Below are 27,493 nucleotides of genomic sequence, written 5' to 3'. Positions count from 1 at the left end.
CAGCTTGCAGACAGACATGGTAAGCCACTGTCTTTTGGCTTCTTTAACCTTCATAACATGTGTGAATGGTTTCAAACAGCAGCGCCCTCATTTCCCATACTAAGCACCCGTTGGGTTGGCCATTTAAAATGGGTTGGCCATTTAAAAGGATGGGCTGTGGTTTTAGGGTTAACGTGCAGCACAAACCCAACTAACCCTCCCCCCACACACACACCCAATTCTCTGGGATGATCGCTTCACCCCTCCCCACACCGCGTGGCTAACAGCAGGGATGATTTCTGTTCAGCCACAGGCAAACAGCCCAGCAGGAACGGCTATCTCTGAATGTCCCCTTAATAAAATTCCCCTATTTCAACCAGGTGACCATGAATGATATCACTCTCCTGAGGATAACACAGAGAGATAAAGAACAGATGTTGCTTGAATGCCAGCAAACACCGGGACCATACGCTGCCATGCTTTGTTATGCAATGATTCCAGACTACGTGCTACTGGGCAGGCGTGGTAAAGTGTCCTACCATGGAGGACGGAATAAGGCTGCCCTCCCCAGAAACCTTTTGCAAAGGCTTTGGGAGTACATCCAGGAGAGCTTCATTGAGATGTCCCTGGAGGATTTCCGCCCCATCCCCATACACGTTAACAGACTTTTCCAGTAGCTGTACTGGCTGCGAATCCATCCCAAGTATTCAGGGCAAATTAATCATTAAACACGCTTGCTTTTAAACCATGTATTATATTTACAAAGGTATACTCACCAGAGGTCCCTTCTCCGCCTTCAAGGTCCGGGAGCCCGCCTTCGGTGGGTTGGGAGGGTACTGGCTCCAGGGTGATAAACAGTTCCTGGCTGTCGGGGGAAAACGTCTCCACTTGCTTGCTGTGTGCTATCTTCAACCTCCTCCTCCTCCTCCTTCTCCTCCTCCTCCTCATCTTCCTCGTCCCCAAAATCCGCATCCCTGTTGCATGAGAATCCATTGACAGAGTCCACGCACAGGGGTGGGGTAGTTGTAGGGGCACCCCCTAGAATGGCATGCAGCTCATCATAGAAGCAGCATGTCTGGGGCTCTGACCCAGAGCTGCTGTTTGCCTCTCTGGTTCTTTGGTAGGCTTGCCTGAGCTCCTTAAGTTTCACGTGGCACTGCTGCGGGTCCCTGTTATAGCTTCTGTCCTTCATGCCCTTGGAGATTTTTTTCAAATATTTGGGCATTTCATCTTTTGGAACGGAGTTCTGATAGCACGGATTCCTCTCCCCATACAGCGATCATACAGTACCTCCCGTTCGGTCCATGCTGGAGCTCTTTTGCAATTCTGGGACTCCATGGTCACCTCTGCTGATGAGATCAGCATGATCACCTCTGAGCTCGTCACGCTGGCCAAACAGGAAATGAAATTCAAAAGTTCGTGGGGCTTTTCCTGTCTACCTGGCCAGTGCATCTGAGTTGAGAGTGCTGTCCAGAGCGGTCACAATGGAGCACTCTGGGGATAGCTCCCGGAGGCCAATACCATTGAATTGCGTCCACACTACCCCAAATTCGATCCAGCAAGGTCGATTTCAGAACTAATCCCCTCGTCGGGGAGGAGTACAGAAATCGATTTTAAGAGCCCTTTAAGTCGACAAAAATGGCTTCATCGTGTGGACGGGTGCAGGGTTAAATCGATCTAACGCTGCTAAATTCGACCTAAACTCGTAGTGTAGACCAGGCCTGAGAGAAGCCAAGTTTTCTGCCAGTCTCATCTAGTCTGCAGTTGGTAAGCTGGGTACTGTTTCCTGTTCAGTGGAAGCCTATCAGTCAAATTTAGCAGAAAGCTGGCAGGGGAGGGGATCTGACATAATGACGAAGGGTCTGTCTACACTAGACATGGGCAAACTACGGCCTGTGGGCCACATCTGGCCTGTGGGACCATCCTGCCTGGCCCTTGAGCTCCTGTCCGGGGAGGCTAGCCCCCGGCCTCTCCCCAGCTGTTCCCCCTCACCCGCAGTGCCACGCCGCCAGTGCTCTAGCCCACCGCTCCTGCTGGGCAGTGCGGGCGGAGTGGCTGGCTCTGGCCGGATGGCAGGGCTGCGAGCTCCTGCCACTCTGAGCGGCATGGTAAGGGGGAGGGGAGCGTTGGGGCTGGATGGGGCAGAGGTTCTGGGGGGGCGGTCAGGGGACGGGGAGCGGGGGGTTGGATAAGGGGCGGGGGGTCCCGGAGGGCAGTCAGGGAACAGGGGACGGTTGGATGGGGCAGAGGTTCTGGGGGGGGGGCAGTCAGGGAACAGGGGGTTGGATAGGCATGAGAGTCCTCGGGGGGGCTGTCGGGGGCAGGGGTGTGGATAGGGGGTGGGGCAGTCAGGGGACAAGGAGCAGGGTGGGTTGGATGGGTAGGAGGTTCTGAGGGGGGCAATCAGGGGGCGGGAAGTGGGAGGGGGCAGATAGGGGGCAGGGGCCAGGCTGTTTGGGGAGGCACAGCCTTCCCTACCCAGCCCTCCATACAGTTTTAGAACCCCGATGTGGCCCTCAGGCCAAAAAGTTTGCCCACCCATGATCTACACTGCAGTAAAACACCATGGCAGGCCCATGTCAGCTGACTTGGGCTTGCGGGGCTAGGGCTGCGGAGCTGTAAAATTGTGGCAGAGCTGGCCCTAGACCAAATGGAGCCCCCCCCCCCATTTGTTAAACTTTTGAATACCTTATTTTTTATTGCAGTTGTAGCCTATTTCATGACTATGATGCACAATTTGCATGCATGATTTATCCCTGTCATATAAGATGATGACTTGACACACTAGGACCTTTAAATCTGTATTTATTCATGCACAGCACTCTGAACCCAGTGCCCTCCAAGCCTGGCACCCCAAGCAGTCACCTGGGTTGCCTGCCCCTAAATCCGGTCCTGAATTGTGGTGTAGACATTCAGGCTCAGACTGGAGCCCTGCAACCAGAGCCCCGCGAGCCCAAGTCTGCTGGGACAGGCCAGACGTGTGTGTTTTACTGCAGTTTAGACATACCCGAAGGGACCTGAGGCTCACAACAGGGGTTGCGGCAGGGCCTATGGTCTATGAAGTGTTGTGCCCACTGCTTTGAGACCCAGCAGCGGGCTATATATGGGCTTCCATTTCAATTAGGAGAAGGTTAGTTATTGGTCTTTGCTTTTACTTGTTTATATCTCAGACTTACTGTAGATTTTTGCTTTTTATTTCTGAGTTTTCTTTGCATTTTGATGCTGGTTTACAAATTATGATGAGTGGAGCCTTTGGACAGGGCCAACTGAAAACACTGCAGGAACGGTGGAGACTGGGACATTATCACAACCCAATGGCCCCCTCCCCTTAGTGAGTTCCCTGGGAAGACAGATCAGCACTGTATATTGCTAACGCTGTTGCAAGCATTGCAAAGCATTTTGGGGAGGGTTAAAGGTGTGTGAGTGGAGAGTGGAAGGTTTCTTTGTAGGTTACAAGAGGCCGAAAAGGGGGGAGAAGAAAAAGAAAAAAGCAGAGAACAGGTTAACTCAACACTGCAATTAACAAGCTCAGTCTGAAGAGAAGAGAACTCCAGCCCAAGGCCAGCTGCTACCTGCCAAAACAGAAGTGGGGAAGTCCAACCCCCCCCCCCCAACCAGCTGTGAGAAAAGAAGAACTAAGTGAGACACAGAGCTGCAAAGATAACAGTGAGAGCAACTGAGACACAGAACTGCAAAGATAACAGTGAGACTAGTGAAGGCCAAGACAGAAAAGCAAACAGTCTCCGGAGCTGGGATGTTTTGGAAAAGGAAAAGAGACCATAGCAAGCCTGTTTGGACTAGTACAAAGAGCACCAGGAACAGAGGGCCCTGGACAAAACCACCCCCAAAGAAGCCCAGGACTTAAAACCCTCTTGAGAACTTGAGCAACTTGGAGAACACAGCGGATTCTTGGATGACCTGGGCCCAGGACAGCACTCCCGCTCCACTCCCCCCCCCCTTCTTCTGACGCTACACCTAGACTTGGCCAGTCTGGGTAGTGCAGGTGTGAGTATGAAAGTGGGTTAGGGCCTGGGGGCATTAACGCTTTCTTTCTTCCCCTGAGTGACGTGGGAACAGTCTCAGCACTCTCTGCTGTTATTTTATTATTTTATCAATAAAGCTTTACAATCTAGACACTTGATGTGTTTCGTCATCCCCTCCCCAAACGATCCTGTGGCGTCAGCCTAATCAACTGATGCTCCAGGCAGATTGGTAACAAAAATCTGTCACAACATTAGAGGAGATGGGCATGTCATGAGAGGACTCTTACAAAGTGGGTCCCAGAGAAAGAGCACTCTGCTAGGATCTGCTCTTTGTTGGTGAATGGTGACACTGACCTGCATTAGCAGCTCGTTATGAGACATTGCAGCCCCCAACTAAACATGGTCACAACAGTGATACTATTAGTTCTGAACAAATTCAGTTATAAAAATACAGTATAAAAAGTTACTTTGCTTTGACACTTTCTACACCTCATTTTCTTCAATACTGAAAGTCCCTGCAAGATTGTTGGCAAAACTTTTTGTCAATAAGCTGTTTGGGGGGAGGGGAGGGATTTGGGAGTCTGCTCAAAACAATTACACAATTCAGTATTATCTCCAGAGCCCTTGGCTCGGAACAAAATGCAAGCGCACTGAGCTGCTCATCCTTCCCATCATGCTGCCTCTAAACAGCCTTGATATTCTGGATTCAGCTCTAATTCCCCTCACCCTATTTACACTCTTCCCATGGTTTTCTCTCTGTAATGAAGCAAGGATTTTCCTTTGTTATGTTCTATGTGAGTCTTACTGTTTTGCATGAATACTGTGTGCACCGCAGTTTCCCTGTGTGCTGCACCAATGCCTTGGTGGTGGGAATAAGGATGTGTGACATTGGCTGAGACCTCTGGGGCAGGTGAGGCTGCTCCAGCTGCCTGCACATATGCTATGACTGGTGCCCTTCGTAACCTGAGACCCAGGAGGGAGATGCAGCCAGGTGATGACCAGGTGACTCTTTGCCCGGTGAGACAAAGACAAGGAGGAGGAGCAACGGGGGGTCTGAGGTTGGGCCAGCTGGAAGCTGGCAGTCTGCTTGGGGGCATTGGAAGAGGAGGATTCCAGGGCTTCTGGCCCAGGACTCCCCAAGATGGACTTGGCTGAAAGTCACTAATTTCTGTGCTAACAAGTTATGTCCTACGCTGTGTTCCTGTCAACTAATAAACCTTCTGTTCTACCAGCTGGCTGAGAGTCACACCTGACTGCAGAGTTGTGGTGCAGGGTCCTCTGGCTTCCCCAGGAGCCCTGCCTGGGTGGACTCACTGCAGGAAGCACACGGTGTGGAAGGGGATGCTCCGAGGCCAGACCCAGGAAGATCGAAGCTGTGTAAGCTTCTTGCCCTGGCGACAATATGCTCAGAGAGAGGAGGCATGCTCCCCCAGACTGGCTTCATATGGAGTAATTCCAGAGCATCGCCCAGTGACTCCATGACAACTGGTGGCAGTGGTGGGATAAACTGCACCCCATGGACAGAGTGTCCTGCAGTAGAACGAAGGGGAATTAGTGAGAGACGGGTGTGCTGAAGGCTCCAAGAGGCACAGTTCCAGGAGGTGGAGGAGCCTACGGCTTAACCCCAAGAGAGAGTGGACCCCCGAGAAGGGCTGTTGCACTGAAGGGTTTCCTCCCAGGGACTGTGGGGAGCTGAGAGAGCACAGGCCTGTGAGTCCGTGACCACTTGGGAACAGTGTGGAGATATCCTATAACTATCTCCTTAAAAAGGACATTATAGAGCTGTGCGGGGGGCGGGGCGGGCTGCACATTGGAAAGCTCACCAAGGCACAGCTAATTGCTCAGTTGGAGGAGAATGATCGCTCTAAGGAGCTGGTTCCTGACCCAGCTGGGGGCAGGCATGAGAGAGGCTGGGAGCAGCCAGGCAGCCCCAGGGCCCTCATTGGGTCCTGACCCAGCTGGGGGCACGAAAGAGGCTGGGAGCAGCCAGGCAGCCCCAGGGCCCGCATCGGGTTCTGACCCAGCTGGGGCCACGAGAGAGGCTGGGAGCAGCCGGGCATCCCTGAGACTTCCAACCAGCAGGGGGTCTCCTCTGGGTTTCCCATCAGTGGATCTGAGATGGATGGGATTGGAGCTAAGATTGAAGGAATCAGAGGACCATGAGAGAAAGGGAAGGCATGAAGCAGAACAGCAGGAAAGACAGCGGCAGCATGAACTGGCGGTGGCTGAGCTGAGAGGCAGAAGGACCCATCCAGGGGATCCAGGCTCTGCTCCTGTAATGGCTGAGGATTTGAATTTGAATCCAGGAAACCAATCAGCTGAGACTGAAGCGGTCAGTGAAAATGCAAATGACCTGGCTGGCAGGGCGGAGGAGCTGCTATGCTCAGGATACCTGCTTGTCTGTAACCAGAGCCCTGCAGCTGAGTGGGACAGAGACATACTTCCCACCCCCCTGCACAGGGGGGAGGCGGCTCACACTAGTTCTGATGCTGTGAGCAAAGCAGCGGGCTTGCTGCCTGGCCTCACTGGGACAGCAGGGACAAAGCTGAGCCCAGGGGGATCAGAGACCCCAGCGGAGTGTGGGGAACCACAGCCAGGGCGGGACAGCTGCCAACCAGGGCTGCCTTATCCAGAGGTGCAAAAGGCCCGGGACAAGGGTAAAGCAGCCTTGAGACACCTGCCTGTCATAGAGGAGCCTTTTCAGAAGGTGGCCCTGGACTTGGTGAAGGATGGATGGTAGGGGAAGGCCTCCCCCCAATGGAGAATCAGTGGTGGAGTATGTACTGACTTTCTGAGAAAAGCTCACTGAGCTCATGGGTCTGCCCAGGGAGAACCTAGCCAGGGCCCAAGGGAGGCAGAAGGTCTGGTATGACCGCTCAGCCTATGGCACCAGGGACCAGGTGAGGGTTCTCATCCTGGTGAGGAAGAATAAGCTGTAAGCTGCCTGGCAGAGGCCCTTCAAGGTCATCAAGCAACTGAATGAGGAGAACAATGTGGTGGAACTGCCCAACCAGGCTCACAGCCACCGAGGGTACCAGGTCAACATGATGGAGCCGTACTGTGACAGGGAGAGGCTGGTACTGGCTGTGTGTGGCCAGTGGGAGAAGGGGGAAGAGCCCCTGGTGGGTCTCTTCCCTCAGACAGGAGCCAGCCCCTTGCTGAAATTAATTCCCCTCTCTGATAACCCCTGCCCAGCAGGCAGAGATTCATACCAACAGCTGTTTTCCAACCAGCCTGGGCTCAATAATTGAGCTGTCCACTGGGTGGAGATGGGAGCCAGCCCTCTAATCCAGGTGTTCCCCATTCAGAGTAACTGGGAACACAGCCCAGGCCCTGGAGAGAGAGATCAGAGACATGCTGGCTTTAGGGGTGATCCAGCCATCCACCAGCTCCAGTACCTCTTCTGTGGTGCTGGTCCCCAGGAAAGATGGGTCGATCCGATTCTGTGTGGCCTATCGGAAGCTCAATGCCATCACCATGTCTGAGGCCTGCCCCATGCCTAGGCCTGATGAGATCCTTGACAAGTTGGGGGGGACTCAGTACCCCCGACCAGGGATCTCACCAAAGGCTTCTGGCAGGTGCCTTTGGATTCAGATGCCAGGTTGAAACCTGCTTTTGTTACCCCTTTGGGGCTGTACAAATCCCTGGTCCTACCTTTCGGCCTCAAGGTGGTGCTGGTCACCTGACAGCACCAGGGGGATCATTTACTGAGGGGGATGGAGAGTTTTACTCTAGTGGACATTGATGATATTTGTGTCGCTAGCCAGACCTAGGAGGACCATGTGTCATAGATGAAGAGGGGTCTGGGTCACCTCCAGGATGCAGGGCTGACTGTAAAAGCTGGCAAGTGCAAGGTGGGGATGGCAGAGGTGTCGTACTTAGGCCACAAGGTGGGGAGCGGCTGCCTAAAGGCAGATTCGGCCAAGGTGGAGGCAATCAGAGATTGGCCTGCTCCCCAGACTAAGAAACAGGCCCACGCCTTTATTGGGATGGAGGGGTTTACCGGAGGTTTGTGCCCTACGTTAGCTCTATGTCGGCTCCCATCACTGAGCTATGCAAGCAGGGTAAGCGAGACAAGCTGGTCTGGATGAGGCAGTGCCAGAGGGCTCTCTGCACACTGAAGGAGGATCTGGTCACGGGCCTGGTGCTGGGAAACCCAGACTTTGACAAGCCCTTTATGGTGTTCACTGATGACCAGTGCTCTTTGTAACCTGAGACATAGGAGGGGGATGCAACTAGGTGATGACCAGGTGACTCTTTGCCCAGGAAGCGAGATAAAAACAAGGAGGAGGAACAACGGGGTGTCTGAGGTCAGGTTGCTGGAAGCTGGCAGTCTGCCTGGGGGCACTGGAAGAGGGGGAGTCTAGGTCTTCTAGCCCAGGACTCCCCAAGATGGACTTGGCTGAAAGTCACTGATTTCTGTGCTAAGTTCTGTCCTACGCTGTGTTCCTGTCTGACTGCGGAATTGGGGTGCAGGGCCCTCTGGCTTCCCCAAGCTTCTGTGTAAGCTTCTTGTCCTGGCAACAGTATGCCCAGAGAGAGGAGGCATGCTCCCTCAGAGTCCTGACTGGCTTCATATGGAGTAGTTCCAGAGCGTCGCCCGCTGACTCTGTGACAGTCTCTCACCCTGGCTTAGTGGCCCTCTGCATGATTGACCAAGTGTAACACTCTCTATAAACCACCCCTAAATATCTGTTACAGAAGAGCTCTATATCAGTCAATGGTTAAGAGATAAGGGGCCTGCAGAAAACACTCAAGAATTTGTAGCATAGTTCCTGGGTTTTGCAGGACCAGTGAAACTTCTTGTGCCCTGCAAATGGCTTCCTCTGTGTCACTCACGCTTTACATCACGATGTCAGTACATACTGAATAAACAAACAGCATTCTTCCCAAGAAGCACCTGCACCAGAACTGGCGATGGGCCTGAACTAGAGCTCAGATTCAGATCCAAGCTTTACCCTATGCTGGGCAGGTTTAGATTTGGGGTTACAATTCAGGCAAATGACAGGGACAAGCCCAAATCAGGGTGCTGGTTCTGGATTCTACCATCCCTAAGATTCCTGGGTGGGAATGGTCAGATCTGATGTCTTCTGATCTGGGCCAGTGTCTAGTCAGAAGAGTAAAGAGAACAAAAGCAGGATGTACCATTTTGCTCTGCCATGTTGTCCTGGTATGTTCTCAGTGCAAAGGTAGTCAAGTATGTTTATTTAAATAGAACATTAGTTGCCTGAGAAATAAAGGTACCCTGAGCTTCTGGATTCATTAAGTTTCAGAAAAGTTAGAAGCAGTAAGAGATGGCAGCAAATTAGGTTCAACTCTCATACTCAAAAGTGTCTTAAAGAGAATTTTAACTGTAATATAACAATAACTCCTCCCCGGTGCTGGTAGCAAGATGCTGCAAAGAGACAAGAGACCACCATGCTGGTGCTGGGGGTGAAACGCCAATGCCAGCTCAAACTGAAGGACTGTACAGACGTGCTACTGACCCACTCTGTTTAGAACACTGCTCACTCTGCCCTACAGCTCCTTGGGTAAAGCACTGGAGCCACACGAGCCATTACCCTAAAACAAACCCCTATCTTGCTCCCGTGCTCCTGAAACCTGATTCTCCCCACCAATCACCTACCTGTAAGTTGTACCTGCCATCCCTGATCAGCCACTGCAGCTCTGCTAGGTTCCCCGTGGATGCTGCACTGTGTGCTGGAGTCACAGTGTTGTTGGTTCTCTGTTTCCCCGGAATCTTGGCTTGCAGTACCAGGAACTTCAGGCACTCCAAGCTCCTCGCTGTTGAGGCATGGTGGACCAGGCCCACTCCCAAGGAGTCTGTGATATCCCAGCCCAGAGTGCCATCTGTGTGCAGCTGCTCTAATGTTGTCAAATTCCCTTCCTTGGTGGCTAAAATTCCATGGGAAGCTCCATCCTCTCTCTCTCTCTGAGTTTCTTGATTTATGTGCAGAGCAGAAGTAGCCTGTCTCTGGTTACCCGAGAAGGTACAGCTGGGGGCATATGTAAAGCAGATGGGGCTAAGCTGGGGTGGGAAATGGAGTTATCCATCGAGCAACCTGCATTATAGCAAACATACGCAGCTGGGAACAATTAAGATCCAAAACTGTATGGGGAATTGCTACATAGACAAAGCTTTTCCTAGCTTTGCTCCCCAATTTTGCATTCAGTCCCAAACTATGTTAAAGCTCAACTAAACAGTTATTGTAAATAAACATATAACAAACCACTAGGTCCCAAATTGTTAACAGAACATATGGGTAGACTCATGAGTTACAAACTCTCCCAACAATATTCTGATCCACTGAAAAACTATTTTCCTATTGAACTGCTCTGAATGTGCCATAACCCAGTTGACACCTCAAGGCTTTGGTTTTCAAATCAGCCATCTGGCAAGCAACTACCATGGAGATTTCATACCAGGAAGGCAGTATGTTTACTTCAAGCTACTCATAAAGCTACAGGGCCAGATCCTAAGCTGGTGTAAATTGATATAACTCTATTAGCTTCAGTAGAGATGTGTTCATTTACACTAGTTGGGGATCGTGCCCAAAGATAAAAACCTAAAGCATAATTATGCAGCAACTTTAAAATATCTACACTTATGTGGCTATTTGCATGGCCACATCTAATAAAGAGAGCCTGGAGCACTGGTCCTGGTGCAAGATCTGAGGCCTGAACCAGAGACTGTGAACCAAAGTCAGACCATGTATTAAAGCAGATGCTTTCAAGTTCACTGTCCAGTACATGAACTTGGCAAAGTTGTTGCTAGTGTACTAGGCCGTAGATATTTATGTAAATATATTCTAGCTAGTACAGATACACCCCAATCTAATACAAGATAAGATGGTTTGACAAAATAATGAATAGGGATGTTTTGTCTAAGAAATCAGGAACAAGGGGTGGTAACAAACAGATGTCATGAGATGCATAAGGTAGTATGGAAATTGTATATGTTAGTTGTTTGTTTTAGTCTATAAACATAGGGATACTTCGCCTTAATTCTTTGTTTGGTCGAAGGAGCAGCAGATAGTCCAGCTGCTGACTGAGCCATTCCTTGCCATGGGGCACTCATGTCTTAGCATACCTGTAACAAGGGAGCCAGCATGCTAGGACCGCGTCTTGACACCAATAAACCTGGCTGAGTGCCTATGTCACTGAACTGTGCCTGTAGTCTTTCTTTATAAGTAACTGTGACATTGCACTCCATTTGTTTTATGGGAATATGCTTATGAGTGTGAATATGATGTAACTGGAATATGCTTTATGCAAAAGGTCTCTTGTAAGGAATCATAAAAAAGGTTATAAACCACTGAATCTATTCCTCCTATTTGTATGCATGTATCCTTCTTGTATCTGAAGCTAGAAATATGAAGTATAACTCTGAGGTCCTATTGTAATTATGCAAAGTGTGGGCCATTAATGATGGTATAGGATCTTGATGGCTCCCATTAACTAGGACAGTTGGTTGTAAATGGTTTATTTACCTGCAAGCCTTCCTGTGTACGTGTGGGCCAACCCAGGAAGAATGGAGACTAGGGGTCTTACAGTGACATGTGACCATGTCACATGATACTGGAATCCATCTTAATCCTTGTACTTTTCCACTGATGAGGTGGGGTTGGGGACAAGCACGACAAAAGATTCCCGCCTTGTGCCAAAGCTATAAAAGGGGGTGGAGCAGGACAAAAGGGGCTGCCAGTCATGAGAAAACCCCTGCTTACCACCTGAGATGTCTGCTGGAACTAACAAAGACTGTACCAGGGAAAGGATTGGGCCCAGACTAGGAAGGAGTCTAGTCTGTGAAAGAAGCTTATTGGAACATCTCTGAGGGTGAGATATTACCTGTAATCAGTTTCTTAATGTATTAGGCTTAGACTTGCGTGTTTTTGCTTTATTTTGCTTGGTGACTTACTTTTTTCTGTCTAGTATCAGAGGGTAGCCGTGTTAGTCTGGATCTGTAAAAAGCAACAGAGAGTCCTGTGGCACCCGACGAAGTGGGTACTCACCCACGAAAGCTTATGCTCCAATACATCTGTTAGTCTTAAAGGTGCCACAGGACTCTCTGTTGCTTTTTTCTGTCTGTTATTCCTTGAAACCACTTAAATCTTACTTTTTATACTTTATAAAATACTTTTGTTTATTAATTAACCCAGAGTAAGTGGTTAATGGGGGGGGGGGCGGAGGCAAACAGCTGTGCATACCTCTATCAGTGTTATAGAGGGCTGACAATTTATGAATTTACCCTGTAGAATCATAGAATATCAGGGTTGGAAGGGACCTCAGGAGGTCATCTAGTCCAACCCCCTGCTCAAAGCAGGACCAATCCCCAACTAAATCATCCCAGCCAGGGCTTTGTCAAGCCTGACCTTAAAAACCTCTAAGGAAGGAGATTCCACCACCTCCCTAGGTAACCCATTCCAATGTTTCACCACCCTCCTTGTGAATAAGTTTTTCCTAATATCCAACCTAAACCTCCCCCACTGCAACTTGAGACCATACCTCCTTGTTCTGTCATCTGGTACCACTGAGAACAGTCTAGATCCATCCTCTTTGGAACCCCTTTTCAGGTAGTTGAAAGCAGCTATCAAATCCCCCCTCATTCTTCTCTTCTGGAGACTAAACAATCCCAGTTCCCTCAGCCTCTCCTCATAAGTCATGTGCTCCAGCCCCCTAATCATTTTTGTTGCCCTCCGCTGGACTCTCTCCAATTTTTCCACATCCTTCTTGTAGTGTGGGGCCCAAAACTGGACACAGTACTTCAGATGAGGCTTCACTAATGTTGCATAGAGGGGAATGATCACATCCCTCAACAGAGTAAAGTGGATCTATTCGGGGTTCAGGCTCCCAAAAAGGCTGAACACTGGGTGCTAGAAAAGTGCCTGTTAACTGAGGGGCTCCTGGGCTGAGTGAATCTCAATTTCAATGAACTGCAGAGAGGCGTGGCCCAACCGCTGGGTCTGTGCTGGAGCTGACTGGAGTGTCTAACTCAGCAAGACAGGACTGGAGGGGCACCTGTTCTGGCAGGAGGGTTGTTCTCAGTGGTATCCCAGCTCATCGAGTGACAGTCTTGAGGGGAGTCTCTGTGACCGAACCCATCACAGCAACACCAAGGTCTGACGAATTAACATGCTGCACTATCTATTAATAGCACTAAAGCTTCAAGGATAGAAGCACTGGGCAGCCCAAACTGCATTACCAAAGCAATAATGTTCCAGCCTTCAGCACTTATCAACACTGGGTAGTACTATTGAGGTCTGCTAAACCAGCTGTCTGAGCAGAGCTGGGACAGCACGCTGAAAGAACACATGCACACACAAGCCAAACTGACAACACTGTGTAATCACATTGTATGCAGGGCATGGCATAGAGCAACCAGGGTTGGATTCAGACCAGGCATCTAGCAGCAAAAGGCAGTAGGCTCATTTCTCCAAGACATCTTGTTCCCTCCCTTAATTATTTGTTTTCCAAGTTTGATCTCACACGAGACCATTCCACACCTTGACTAAGGGTCTTGGATTTCTCTCAGTGTTTGTTTATTGATAATCAAGGAGGGCACTTTTTGTAGCCATGTTTTGGATTAATTATGTGTGTCACTAGTGTGAAATTAATTCAAATGTCAAAAAACCTATGATTCAAGGGACAGAAATCAAGATTGTGGTACCAAAAGAGGCCATTTTTAAAAAACATAAGCAGATATTTATAGCTACATTCTGCTCTTAAAGGTGACATGAAAAAAAATCCAGTAACTGTAGTTATAGGCTTAGCCCTTCAAATGGCAAGGGGCACTCAGCACTTACTAGCATTTACATTTACCTTTCCTTACAGCTCCTTCTTGACCGCACTCCTGATCAAATGAAGTCAATGGAAGTTTGGCCACTGATTTCAATAGCAGCAAAATCAGGCACCCAGAATGCAACTATGGCCCTGTAGTATTTGACACAGAACTCCACAGCAGCAAGGAGCGGCCTTAGGAATGGGGGCGGCTTTTTTAACATATTGCACAGTTTCACAAAGTTTCTATTATTTCTGTCACAAGGTTATAAAATCATAGTAATTAAACAGGACACCAGTAATGTTATTAGCACAGGGGGATAAATGTTATCAGTATGCTCAGATCTAATCTGTAGTCACTCGGTAAATACTTCATTCCAGTCTAATTTTGTAATTAAGCAGTTTAGGAGGAGTCTGAATGTGGAATCTTACATTCAAACACAACTTGCATGGAGGTTTATGGCTGCTGCTGCATGTTGGAATGGATACATTCGCGTATGGCTGATTTATGTCCAATTCATAGTCATCTCACAGCAATTCCAAAGGGAGAGTATATGGCTCAGAAGGGATCTTTGCCCATTAATATCCCCCAGTTGCATGGAAACAGCCACCCTCGCTTCATGTTATCCCTCTCAAAAATGTTGGTAGCTGTAAGCTGAAATGTGGTACCTAGTGTAGTAGGAAGAGAGCCTGAGATGTAAGTCCTTGTTTCAGAGGCCTGGTATGAGGCAGGACCGGTTCACAGAATCTGGCAAGAACAGGGCTAATATTGCAGAAATGCACATTCCTAAGGAATGCTAGTCACAGAATACTCACGTGAACACATCCCAATATCAAGTGGTACCTGAACATCCTGATACCAAGGATGGTACAAAAACTTTCCCCAAGGATAACAGGAACCCAGTGATCCCTCCTAAAAGATAAGGTCAGGATGACAGTATGTAATAGAGATGTTTTAATCGAACCTATACGTACAAGGATGAGTGATAACTAGCCACGTAAGGGGGCAGTAACTACAGTAACTATGTCAGAGGGGCAGTAGTAACTTGTTTGTATCAGGGTATAAAGATGTATCTCAGAGGGAGTATCTTTGTCTGGCCAAGGGAGGAACGGAAAGTCCCGCCGTTCACTGAGCTAGTCCATTGTTACGGGCATACATTTATTAGCAGTCTGGTAGAGTCTGCGGGATACTAGTATCATGCTTCGTCGACAATAAACCTGGCTGGGTGCCTTTGTCTCTTAATGGATCTTGTGGTCATTGGGCAGTTCACTTGAGGTCTGCCGTGCTGGGGTGGCACACAGAGGGAACACACACGCAGCCAAACATCTATCCACACCTGGAAGGGCATGCATACTTTCCGCAGACCCTTATCATGTCATCATATGTGAAGAGACATGGCAGCCTTTGAAATGCTCTCAATCAGAGTTGTCTCTTCCACCTCCTTTCACCATGGTACTTGCCAGCCTAACTGTCCCATGAACTCCTGGGTCCCCAACATAAAACAGAAACTTCTGAAGGAAAATGCGCTTTTAATTACAATGTTTCAGTTTAACAGGGTTAACTTTTACTATCTGTGAGAACATAGACATATTAGTCCTTCCCCATCTCCTCACTTCACCCTGCCCCCCTGATGAGTTACTGCTTTATCATTTTATTTCTAATCCATTGATTAGCAGTAGGAATAGAAGAGCCACCTGACTGGCCAAGTTCTGTTCTCCATAGGAGCAGGTGCATAATAGACAGTGCATTCCCTTCAAAGAATTCACAGCTGAATGCAGGACCTGCTCCCTGGCAGGAGAAGTAATAGGAAGAATGCACAGTCAACACCAACAAGAGTAACCAGTGCAGGTGCCATAAGGACGATCAGAAAAGAGTTTGAGGAACACTTAAAAGTAGTATTCTAATTCCTTCAGTACCAACAAATCCTCTGAAACATCAGGTATTGGCCAGTCGGAAGCAAGGTACCAGCCAAGGTACCAAGGATCTAATGTGGTACAGTAAATGTTATATTCCTGCCTTTGAGAGATGCCTCTAACAGCCTTGTTTGGCAACCTCCTTTCCTGGAAAGACACTGATTTGAAACAAAAGTTTTCCTAATTTCCATTAGTCCTGGAAGGCCTGTTTCCTTCATGGGGAAGTTAAAGCGAAGATCTTTAATGCTCATAACTATGTGCATGTAGAGTGAGTGTGTGCACATCACAGATTCTACAATTCTGATGCTCAGAAAGGTGGGACTGGCCAGATGTGACAAAATGACGCATGCACGCTCACTCTTCCTCTGAATGCACACACATCCTGTACACTAGCCCAACTACCTCCTGACTGCACACACACATTCTAAGATTGGCACCCTTAAGACATACATACACCACCCTATGCATAAATGCAGGCATTCTGACACAGCCTCCTATGTGCAAATACAGGTATCCCAGGAACACATACATGCCTTCCTAATCCCTCAGAGTGTTCCTGAATGCAAACTCCTACTCTCATTCCTCTGTGCTAGTCCAGGCACACCTGTGCACAATTACAGCCGCTCCCCTGGATACAAACACACCTGAATACATTAACACCCCCCCAACCCAAATGCAGTCCCCAAACCCAGAGTTTTTAACTTCTCAGTAGAACAAGTGAGCGTTCAAAAGTTCCCCAAACATAAGCAGTGATATTACTTGCCACACTCCGATGTCCTAAAGGAATGAACATGTAATAACAGCTGCAGTCCTCCCAGCACAGGACAACCAGTTCTTCAGGAATGGGAAGAGTCTAAAGGTCTGATTCTCTGTTGCCCTGTACCTTCTGCAGTCATTTACACCAAGCCAAGGCAGGTGTAAAACATTACTGTTCTGACTGGACAGCTTGTCACACCCAATAAATGACACACCAGGTACAGGGCAGGGGAGAATCACGCCCCAGGAATCTGTTTCTTTCAAGGAAATCTCTCCTCTCAGTTCCCCGTCCTGATCCCTGATCTCTAAGTGACTCTGTTCTGTTCTAGCTGAGCCACAGACTGCTTCAGATCTTCCACTATCACGTCCACATCCTCCTTGGTGGTGTCCCGCCCCACACTGAGCCGCAGGGCATTCTGAGCAACTTCATAGGGAATCCCACAGCTGAGCAGTATAGAGGACGGCCTGGAAAACAACACAATGAAAGCAGGGTTTAACCCTTTAAACATCAAGAAAACACATTCCTCTCCTGTAAAATTTACTATGATAATGAAAACAAGTATAATTGTCTGAGCAGTGGCAGTCCCCTCCTCCAAGCAGATTATACACTCTCCCCCTCATTCTGGCTGAAAGGCACTGGATTCTTCTAGGAGTTGGTCAGTGCTGTTCAATCTAATCAGCTGGAGGTGTCAAGACAGTGATATGAAATACTTGCCCTTGCCTCTGCCTACTGGAGCTAAACATGCTGATTTCACAGTACTTTTGGCCTGCAGTATTTCAGCCAGCCAGGAGTAAGCCAGTGACCCATGCCACAAACTGGGATCAAACCCATCTTCCACATGGCAGTCTATAGCACTAAAAATAAAGACACTCAGGGTATTCGATCTCTATGATTCTATGAAAACACCAAGGTTTCTTACTCAAATTTTGGGCTCTGAACAATCTGGAATCTTCTAGCCTCATGGCTCAGCTGGTCATGAGGTGCCCTATCTTTCCAGTCTGACTGCTCTCATTCTGACCCTGCAAATGCTGAGCTCCTCAGGTCAGCTTCCCTGCTTTCCACGTGCTCTCTGCATACCATCTGTGACATGGCACACAACAGCAGGAGAGCGAGTCACCACCTGAGCACCTCACTGCCCTGTCTATTCAGTGAGAAACTACCCAATGTCACACTAATCCCTGTTACTCAGTGACTCAATAGTTTACTGTACATCCTCAACCTACTCCTGGGGGTTACTCGGGACCATGTGGAAAGCACTAATCTTCTTGTGTGATCCCAAAGGAGCTGTTTGAAGGAGCAATTGTTAATGAGAAACTATTTCATAAAGGTGCAAACTCAGTCCCCTTCAACTTGACCTCTCTCCTCCCAGGAGAATGACTCAGTATCACAACATAGATTGCTTACTGGTCACCCTTCTCCGAATGGCATGCTGCACCAACACTGGCGAGTAGAGTCTTGCAGTGAGACAGCACCATCCGTCCTGCAGAAGAGACAAAGCACAGGCCCCGCTCAGCACAGAATACTTACCAAGCTGAATGACAGCACAGGGACCCTTCTTTAAACCTCCCATACACAAATGACCAACCTACACTTCAAACAACCCTTTCAGCACAACCTCTGAGCAATGTTTTGGCAGGGTCATTTTCCTCTCTGCTCAGGGTAAGAGGTCCATGCCTGGCCCTGGCTGGCCTGACATGCTTCTCCTCAGATGAGGGGACTCTGGTGATTCAGTCCTGTGCCTGGTATCCTCCTGCAAGATCAATGAGCCGCTGCTCTCAGGCTTGTGCAGGTCTTCTGGCATCCTGCTCCATGGCGGAGGTGGCCATGCAATACGTCTTCTTCAGAGTCTGATAGCACAAGAGGAGAAGCAGCGGGCTAGAGTGAAGGGGAATTGGGGGCCCAGACAGACATGTAAAGGATGACCGTGGCTGGGATAGAAGAGAGATACCTTGCAGCCCTGGCCCCCAAACAGAAAAGTTACAAGTGTTGCAGAGCCGCTTGGCACCTGGAAATTGACTGTTAAAGTGGAGTCTCTGCTTTCCAAACGAAGCCTGGAAAATAAAATAAACATTAACAGCTCCATGAATGCAAACTGCTCTGCCCTGGGTAGGATGAAGCTGGGCAGGAGGAACACACCCTAGAGCCCCTATAAGCCTTCATCCCCACGCACCACTAGGGCTTTGGGGAGACCTCCTGGGACTTGACACGTACACAGCCCAGGCTGATTGGTAATTTGAACACTGAGCTGGCAGGCTGGGACAGACAGCTCTAGACTGTTTCTGGGGAATTCACCACTGTGCCATGGACACTTTGCTCTGGCTACACTGGTGCAAGGGGGCTCCAAGGCCCCCACAGGAAATAAACCAGTATAGGAGTCACCCTAAGGAAGCTGCAGACCCTGCTCTGCTGACTCTACACTCCCACCGCCATTGCAAGAGGCCCTGCTGCAGAGAGAGTTCCAGGGTGGGTGAGTAGCATGTTGTGGAAGTGACCTGGCCAATCCTGCCTCCCCATGATTCCTGCACCCCTTCAGAGGGCCCTAAGGGCTAATGCAGAAGGACTATAAGTTAGGGGCATCAGGGGCAAAACAACAACCAGCATCTCTGAATAGTGGGGACGCACGCCACCGAATCAGGAGGAGTCATGGCCACAAACAGAAAGCCAGTGAGAAGGGTTGCCACTTCCTTCTACAAGAAAGCTGGGGAGGGCCAGTGTTGGCTGAGGAACTGAACAATCTGAAAGGGGGGGAGGAGGGTCCCATTTCACCCCCTTTTTTATCTATTATCTAGGTCAGAGGTGGCCAAACTATGGCCCGCGGGACCGTCCTGCCCGGCCCCTGAGCTCCCGGCCGGGGAGGCTAGCCCCTGGCCTCTCCCCAGCTGTTCCCCCTCCCACACAGCGCCGCGCCACCAGTGCTGTAGCCCGCCGCTCCTGCCGGGCAGCACAGCCGGCGTGGCTGGCTCTGGCTGGGTGGCAGGGCTGCGAGCTCCTGCCGCTCTGAGCGGCATAGTAAGGGGGCGGGAGTCGGGGGGCTGGATGGGGCAGAGGTTCTGGGGGAGCGGTCAGGGGGTGGGGAGCGGGGGATGGATAAGGGGCGGGGGGTCCTGGAGGGCAGTCAGGGGACAGGGGGCGGTTGGATGGGGTGGAGGTTCGGGGGGGGGGCAGTCAGGGGATGGGGCTGTGGATAGGGGTCGGGGCAGTCAGGGGACAGGGAGCGGGGGGGTTGGATGGGGGTGGGGTCCTGGGAGGCGGTTAGGGGCGGGGGTCCCAGGAGGGGGTGGTCGGGGACAAGGAGCGGGGGGGTAGGATGGGAAGAGGGTTCTGAGGGGGGCAGTCAGGGAGTGGGAAGTGGGAGGGGGCGGATAGGAGGCGGGGGCCAGGCTGTTTGGGGAGGCACAGCCTTCCCTACCTGGCCCTCCATACAGTTTTAGAACTCCGATGTGGCCCTCAGGCCAAAAAGTTTGCCCACCCCTGAGCTAGGTACTTACCTGGCCCATGTAGTGTGTGACCACCTACCCTTCTCAGTCCATTTCCTCCTCCCTCTTTCTTCGTGATCATATATGCACTCCCCTGCTCAGCTTGCTACATCTCAACTACTTCCTCCCCCCATTTCAGTGCCAACTGATGGTGTGAGCTGTGTGTCTCCCTGCCAGATGCTTTTGTCACAGTCCTTCCAAATTGCTGGTGCTCTTGAAAAACATGCTCTTTTCTTCTCCTCCTCTAAGAAGCTTGCTGTACAGACTGCCCAGAGATCAGGGACTCCAGCAGGGGCATAAACATAATAGGAACGAGGTATGCTCACTTCTAGCCTCTCCTCCAAGTAATCCCGAACCTCCTTCATGTGAGCCTCATAATCCTCACAGTTCTTGTTCACCAGCTCAGCGGCCTGAGTGCAGAGAAGAAAACAAATCGGACGCTATATTTCTCAGCAACTGTAACACAAGACCTGGTCACAATCATGTGAGAAGAACAATAATCCCCTGGAAATGTACCATAAAAACAGCCATACTGAATCAGACCAATGGTCCATCTAGCCCAGTATCCTGTCTTCCGATAGTGGCCAATGCTAGGTGCTTCAGAGGGAATGAACAGAACAGGCAATCATTGAGTGTCATCCACTCTCAGCTTCTGAGTCTAAGTCAAGGTAGGCGTATGTTTTACCTTTACCAGGAACTATGGATATGGGTGTACAAGTACTAACAACCAATCAGAATGGAATCATTTCCTCTGCCTCATGTACCTGTATATAAGCCAACTTTTCTGACCTAATAGGAGGCACACTTGGGGGTGGAAGGGCTTATATATGAACTAATTCCACCAAGGTGGAATTTGCATTGGCCACTGTCGGAAGACAGGATACTGGGCTAGATGGACCTTTGGTCTAACCTAGTATGGCTGTTCTTATGTTCTTAAGGTGCCTAGCCCCCAATCCGGAGAAGAAAGCCACCTCGAGGGGGATGCTGGTACCATCAGTGGGCACAAATCCTAGTCTGGTGAAATGAAGCCCAAAGTCCACATGCTCTGGGCCCTCACAGCATTTCTCCTCCAAGGGGCACTTTTAGAACCCAGGTACCAGCACATTTCTGTGGTGTGGGGCCAGATTTCACAACAGCTCTGCATTCGGCATACTGAGCACTTCGAAAATCTGTCCCCTTATTTCGATGCCTAAACAGGAGCTAAGCTCCTTACAAAGTCCTGGCCTTAGTTTGGCATATTTATAGGACAATTTGGTGCAGCCTTCAGATTCCTGGCGACTTGCCAAACCAGTGCTAGGCACTATGCAGTTTGTTCACCTTCTCTGAAGAATGCTTCCCGGATATCAGGCCCACTGAGCGGCGAACAGCAGAGGCTAACAGAGGGAGTTTGCCTGGGAGCTGTCCGAGAGGAGGTACGCTAAGTGCTGCATTAGGGGGGCTGTGTTGGTGAGTATCTGAGTGTCTGTTGCTGGGACAGTTTGTCAGTTTGACCGTGTGCTTGATTGCTTGCTTGTTTGTTTGAAAAGTGTGAATTGGGAGTGCTTTGTTCCAGGTGGGCCTTGAGTGGGCCTGACTGGTATATAAGGGCAGTCAGCAGCGAACCAGCTGAGCGGCGAACAGCAGAGGCTAACAGAGGGAGTTTGCCTGGGAGCTGTCCGAGAGGAGGTACGCTAAGTGCTGCATTGGGGGGCTGTGTTGGTGAGTATCTGAGTGTCTGTTGCTCGGACAGTTTGTCAGTTTGACCGTGTGCTTGATTGCTTGCTTGTTTGTTTGAAAAGTGTGAATTGGGAGTGCTTTGTTCCAGGTGGGCCTTGAGTGGGCCTGACTGGTATATAAGGGCAGTCAGCAGCGAACCAGCTGAGCGGCGAACAGCAGAGGCTAACAGAGGGAGTTCGCCTGGGGAGAGCTCACTGAGGCTTTCATCTGCAGGTTTCTCTGAGTAGTTCTTGCAACAGCTGAGGAAGCTCTTAAGAGGAAGGTGATATGGAAGGTGAGCAATCAGCTGTTGTAACCTGCACAGGTTGTGCCATGTTTGTCTTTCTTCCACAGGACAGAAGCGACTTTGTCTGTACAAAGTGCAAGCTGGTCTCCATATTAGAAGAGAAGGTTCGAGGTCTGGAGAAACGAGTATCGACTCTGCGTTGCATAAGGGAAAATGAAGATTTCCTGGACAGACGTCAGGAGATGCTTCTACGGCCACAATGTTCTGAAGATTCAGAGCAGGCGCAGCAGGGACAGACGGATGATGAAGAAGTTTGGCAGCATGTGACCTCCAGAAGGAGAAAGAGGATCGTCCATGTACCAGCAATGGAGATACAGGTGAGCAATCGTTTCCATGTTCTCTCTACAGGTACTAATGCGGAGGGTGGAGTAGACCCATCTGAGGGAAGGGAGCAGAAGGAGACTCCACCGATTGGAAGGCAAAAGATGCACTGTCCTAGGGATGGGGGTTCCACGACCACCACTCCCAAGAGGAGGAGGAGGGTGGTGGTGGTCGGGGACTCCCTCCTCAGGGGGACTGAGTCATCTATCTGCCGCCCCGACCGGGAAAACCGAGAGGTCTGCTGCTTGCCAGGAGCTAGGATACACGATGTGACGGAGAGACTGCCGAGACTCATCAAGCCCTCGGATCGCTACCCCTTCCTGCTTCTCCACGTGGGCACCAATGATACTGCCAAGAATGACCTTGAGCGGATCACTGCAGACTACGTGGCTCTGGGAAGAAGGATAAAGGAGTTTGAGGCGCAAGTGGTGTTCTCGTCCATCCTCCCTGTGCAAGGAAAAGGCCTGGGTAGAGACCGTCGAATCGTGGAAGTCAACGAATGGCTACGCAGGTGGTGTCGGAGAGAAGGCTTTGGATTCTTCGACCATGGGATGGTGTTCCAAGAAGGAGGAGTGCTGGGCAGGGACGGGCTCCACCTAACGAAGAGAGGGAAGAGCATCTTCGCCAGCAGGCTGGCTAACCTAGTGAGGAGGGCTTTAAACTAGGTTCACCGGGGGAAGGAGACCAAAGCCCTGAGGTAAGTGGGGAAATGGGATCCTGGGAGGAAGCACAAGCAGGAGAGCGCAAGAGGGGAGGACTCCTGTCTCATACTGAGAAAGAGGGACGATCAATCAGTTATCTTAAGTGCCTATACACAAATGCAAGAAGCCTGGGAAACAAGCAGGGAGAACTGGAAGTCCTGGCACAGTCAGGGAACTATGATGCGATTGGAATAACAGAGACTTGGTGGGATAACTCACATGACTGGAGTACTATCATGGATGGATATAAACTGTTCAGGAAGGACAGGCAGGGCAGAAAAGGTAGGGGAGTTGCGTTGTATGTAAGAGAGGAGTATGACTGCTCAGAGTTCCGGTATGAAACTGCAGAAAAACCTGAGTATCTCTGGATAAAGTTGAGAAGTGTGAGCAACAAGGGTGATGTCCTGGTCGGAGTCTGCTATAGACCACCAGACCAGGGGGATGAGGTGGACGAGGCTTTCTTCTGGCAACTAGCAGAAGTTGCTAGATCGCAGGCCCTGGTTCTCATGGGAGACTTTAATCACCCTGATATCTGCTGGGAGAGCAATACAGCGGTGCACAGACAATCCAGGAAGTTTTTGGAAAGTGTAGGGGACAATTTCCTGGTGCAAGTGCTGGAGGAACCAACTAGGGGCAGAGCTTTTCTTGACCTGCTGCTCACAAACAGGGAAGAATTAGTAGGGGAAGCAAAAGTGGATGGGAACCTGGGAGGCAGTGACCATGAGATGGTCGAGTTCAGGATCCTGACACAAGGAAGAAAGGAGAGCAGCAGAATACGGACCCTGGACTTCAGAAAAGCAGACTTTGACTCCCTCAGGGAACAGATGGGCAGGATCCCCTGGGAGAATAACATGAAGGGCAAAGGGGTCCAGGAGAGCTGGCTGTATTTGAAAGAATCCTTATTGCGGTTGCAGGAACAAACCATCCCGATGTGTAGAAAGAATAGTAAATATGGCAGGCGACCAGCTTGGCTAAACAGTGAAATCCTTGCTGATCTTAAACGCAAAAAAGAAGTTTACAAGAAGTGGAAGATTGGACAAATGACCAGGGAGGAGTATAAAAATACTGCTCAGGCATGCAGGAGTGAAATCAGGAAGGCCAAATCACACTTGGAGTTGCAGCTAGCAAGAGATGTTAAGAGTAACAAGAAGGGTTTCTTCAGGTATGTTAGCAACAAGAAGAAAGTCAAGGAAAGTGTGGGCCCCTTACTGAATGAGGGAGGCAACCTAGTGACCGAGGATGTGGAAAAAGCTAATGTACTCAATGATTTTTTTGCCTCTGTCTTCACGAACAAGGTCAGCTCCCAGACTGCTGCACTGGGCAGCACAATATGGGGAGAAGGTGACAAGCCCTCTGTGGAGAAAGAAGTGGTTCGGGACTATTTAGAAAAACTGGACGTGCACAAGTCCATGGGGCCGGATGCGCTGCATCCGAGGGTGCTAAAGGAGTTGGCGGATGAGAATGCAGAGCCATTAGCCATTATTTTTGAAAACTCATGGCGATCGGGGGAGGTCCCGGATGTCTGGAAAAAGGCTAATGTAGTGCCCATCTTTAAAAAAGGGAAGGAGGAGGATCCGGGGAACTACAGGCCAGTCAGCCTCACCTCAGTCCCTGGAAAAATCATGGAACAGGTCCTCAAGGAATCAATTATGAAACACTTAGAGGAGAGGAAAGTGATCAGGAACAGTCAGCATGGATTCACCAAGGGGAAGTCGTGCCTGACTAACCTAATTGCCTTCTATGAGGAGATAACTGGCTCTGTGGATGAGGGGAAAGCAGTGGATGTGTTATTCCTTGACTTTAGCAAAGCTTTTGATACGGTCTCCCACAGTATTCTTGCTGCCAAGTTAAAGAAGTATGGGCTGGATGAATGGACTGTAAGGTGGATAGAAAGCTGGCTAGATCGTCGGGCTCAATGGGTAGTGATCAATGGCTCCATGTCTAGTTGGCAGCCAGTTTCAAGCGGAGTGCCCCAAGGGTCGGTCCTGGGGCCGGTTTTGTTTAATATCTTTATTAATGATCTGGAGGATGGTGTGGACTGCACTCTCAGCAAGTTTGCCGATGACACTAAACTAGGAGGCGTGGTAGATACACTAGAGGGTAGGGATCGGATACAGAGGGACCTAGACAAATTAGAGGATTGGGCCAAAAGAAACCTGATGAGGTTCAACAAGGACAAGTGCAGAGTCCTGCACTTAGGACGGAAGAATCCCATGCACAGGTACAGACTAGGGACCGAATGGCTAGGTAGCAGTTCTGCAGAAAAGGACCTAGGGGTCACAGTGGACGAGAAGCTGGATATGAGTCAACAGTGTGCTCTTGTTGCCAAGAAGGCTAATGGCATTTTGGGCTGTATAAGTAGGGGCATTGCCAGCAGATCGAGGGACGTGATCGTTCCCCTTTATTCGACATTGGTGAGGCCTCATCTGGAGTACTGTGTCCAGTTTTGGGCCCCACACTACAAGAAGGATGTGGAAAAATTGGAAAGAGTCCAGCGGAGGGCAACAAAAATGATTAGGGGTCTGGAGCGCATGACTTATGAGGAGAGGCTGAGGGAACTGGGATTGTTTAGTCTCCAGAAGAGAAGAATGAGGGGGGATTTGATAGCAGCCTTCAACTACCTGAAGGGGGGTTCCAAAGAGGATGGAACTCGGCTGTTCTCAATGGTGGCAGATGACAGAACAAGGAGCAATGGTCTCAAGTTGCAGTGGGGGAGGTCTAGGTTGGATATTAGGAAACACTATTTCACTAGGAGGGTGGTGAAGCACTGGAATGCGTTACCTAGGGAGGTGGTGGAGTCTCCTTCCTTGGAGGTTTTTAAGGCCCGGCTTGACAAAGCCCTGGCTGGGATGATTTAGTTGGGAATTGGTCCTGCTTTGAGCAGGGGGTTGGACTAGATGACCTCCTGAGGTCCCTTCCAACCCTGATATTCTATCATTCTATGATTCTATGATATCAAACCGTGCATGGGCTCTTAGTTTTCCCCAGCCTGTCTCACAAACTTGGTATAGAGATCCACAGGGGGCGGGGAAGTCCCTTAGTTCTAACTTTTCCTAATCAGAGCTCCGTACACCAGAAACCACTATGTAGTTTTGGCCTCTTTATAAAAAAATCTCTTCTTGGTGATATAGTTTTCAAATGTGCTATTACTCCACAAGTGAATGCAAACATGTTGTAGCAGTCTTCCCCCAAACCTTGACATGAGTGCTGGGGAACAGAACTGTATAGGTCACAGAAGGGGAAAGGAGGGGGAAGTAGAAGGAATAGCAGATCATGCTGTGCTTTATTACAGATCTTTCATGAATTACAGAGGCCATTTTTCAAGATCAAGACTACACTGCTAAAAATAACAATGCAGTCGTGGGAGGCACTGCTTGGGCATGTAGATAGCCTTGTAAGTATACACCCTAGGATTCAGGAGTGTAGGGCACTCTGCTTGCCTAAGCTGTGCCTCAGCCTCTACATTGCTGGTTATAACTGTGCTAGCTGGGCATGTAGTGTCTGTACTCTAAGACTCATATCCACCACACACAACTTTCCCCTCTTCCTGTGAAATACACACTTATCCCAACATCCTCAAAGCATTGTGCAGATTTAGCTGGGTGACTCCCATTACTGGCATGGGAAGTTATTCAGTTAAATCTCCCAGAACCACTTTGAAAAATTTCCTGTGGCTAATAACAAAAAACAAGGGTTTACACTGCAGTCTTGTTTTGCTACAAGTTGACTTTTCTTTTTTAGTTAGGGTTTTTTTTAAAGAGCTTGGAGCACAGCAGACAAGTTAGTTACTTATCTATCAGGCACCATTAATGTTTGACTCACACTCCTTTTTCTCCCTTGATTCCTTCTGAACTCACCTTGCCAAGGCCAGCAATCATTGGCGTATTCTCTGTCCTGAAAGAGAAGCATTTGTACAGAAATTATTTATTTCCAGCTTCCCCAGGAAATCAATGGGTGCCAAGAGCCCCATTTTTAAAAGGCAGTAGCCCCACTTGCATACACAAGTAATGTGAGCACAACTGCAAGGCAACATGTGGGGTAATTACCACAACAAACAACTGTGTGCACAAGTGGCCAGTTAGGTGCTTAACTCCCTATTTGTTCACAGCTGTGGTAAAGGAAACTGATATTTTTCAGTTAGTCAAGAGAATCGATGTTGCCTTTTTCTACATGGAAAACTCTACCTCTGGCTGCAAAAATCAGTGACTAGCTTGAAGCTGTCACTGAGATGTCTGCAGATGGCTTTTAGGAATCCAGGAGAACTTCAAAATGGTCTTCTCTTTGTGACTCCAAAGAAATTTGACATGTGGCTTCCACAAAGTCAGTGATACTGTATTCAGAATGCATTTAGTCAAGAGCATAACAGACCCCAATGTGTATACGCCAGCAGAAGAGTTCTTCTCCCACACCCACAAGAAACCTTACTGTCCTTTGTACAGTTCTTACAAGAGAGACAGGCTGGGAATAAAATGAAATGTGTTCAATTATCAATCTAATTATACCCTAAATCTGGCTGGCTGATCAGACTGTTCCTTCCAATGGGGAGAGACTTCCAACCATGTAGACTTTTAGGGTACATCTAC

The 27,493-nt window shown here is 49.5% G+C and overlaps 1 protein-coding gene across 1 annotated transcript in view; it reads right to left on the bottom strand.

Annotated features, from left to right (window-relative positions):
- Nucleotides 1-15,164: 15,164 nt before the first annotated feature.
- SCLY (selenocysteine lyase) overlaps nt 15,165-27,493 on the bottom strand; it is a 33,925-nt gene continuing 21,596 nt past the window's right edge. Inside the window, exons 9-13 of the mRNA XM_065410534.1 lie at nt 26,768-26,804; nt 20,213-20,296; nt 18,359-18,461; nt 17,815-17,890; nt 15,165-16,874 (exon numbers count right to left, since the gene is read on the bottom strand). Coding sequence (XP_065266606.1) covers nt 16,715-16,874; nt 17,815-17,890; nt 18,359-18,461; nt 20,213-20,296; nt 26,768-26,804 — 460 coding nt within the window. The 3' untranslated portion in view covers nt 15,165-16,714. The remainder of the gene's footprint in view (nt 16,875-17,814; nt 17,891-18,358; nt 18,462-20,212; nt 20,297-26,767; nt 26,805-27,493) is intronic.

The sequence above is a fragment of the Emys orbicularis genome, chromosome 9 (genome assembly GCF_028017835.1).
Source record: "Emys orbicularis isolate rEmyOrb1 chromosome 9, rEmyOrb1.hap1, whole genome shotgun sequence".
In the NCBI taxonomy this organism is placed as follows: domain Eukaryota; kingdom Metazoa; phylum Chordata; order Testudines; family Emydidae; genus Emys; species Emys orbicularis.
Note: the sequence above shows the minus strand (reverse complement) of the source record. Positions and strands in the feature narration are given on the sequence as shown.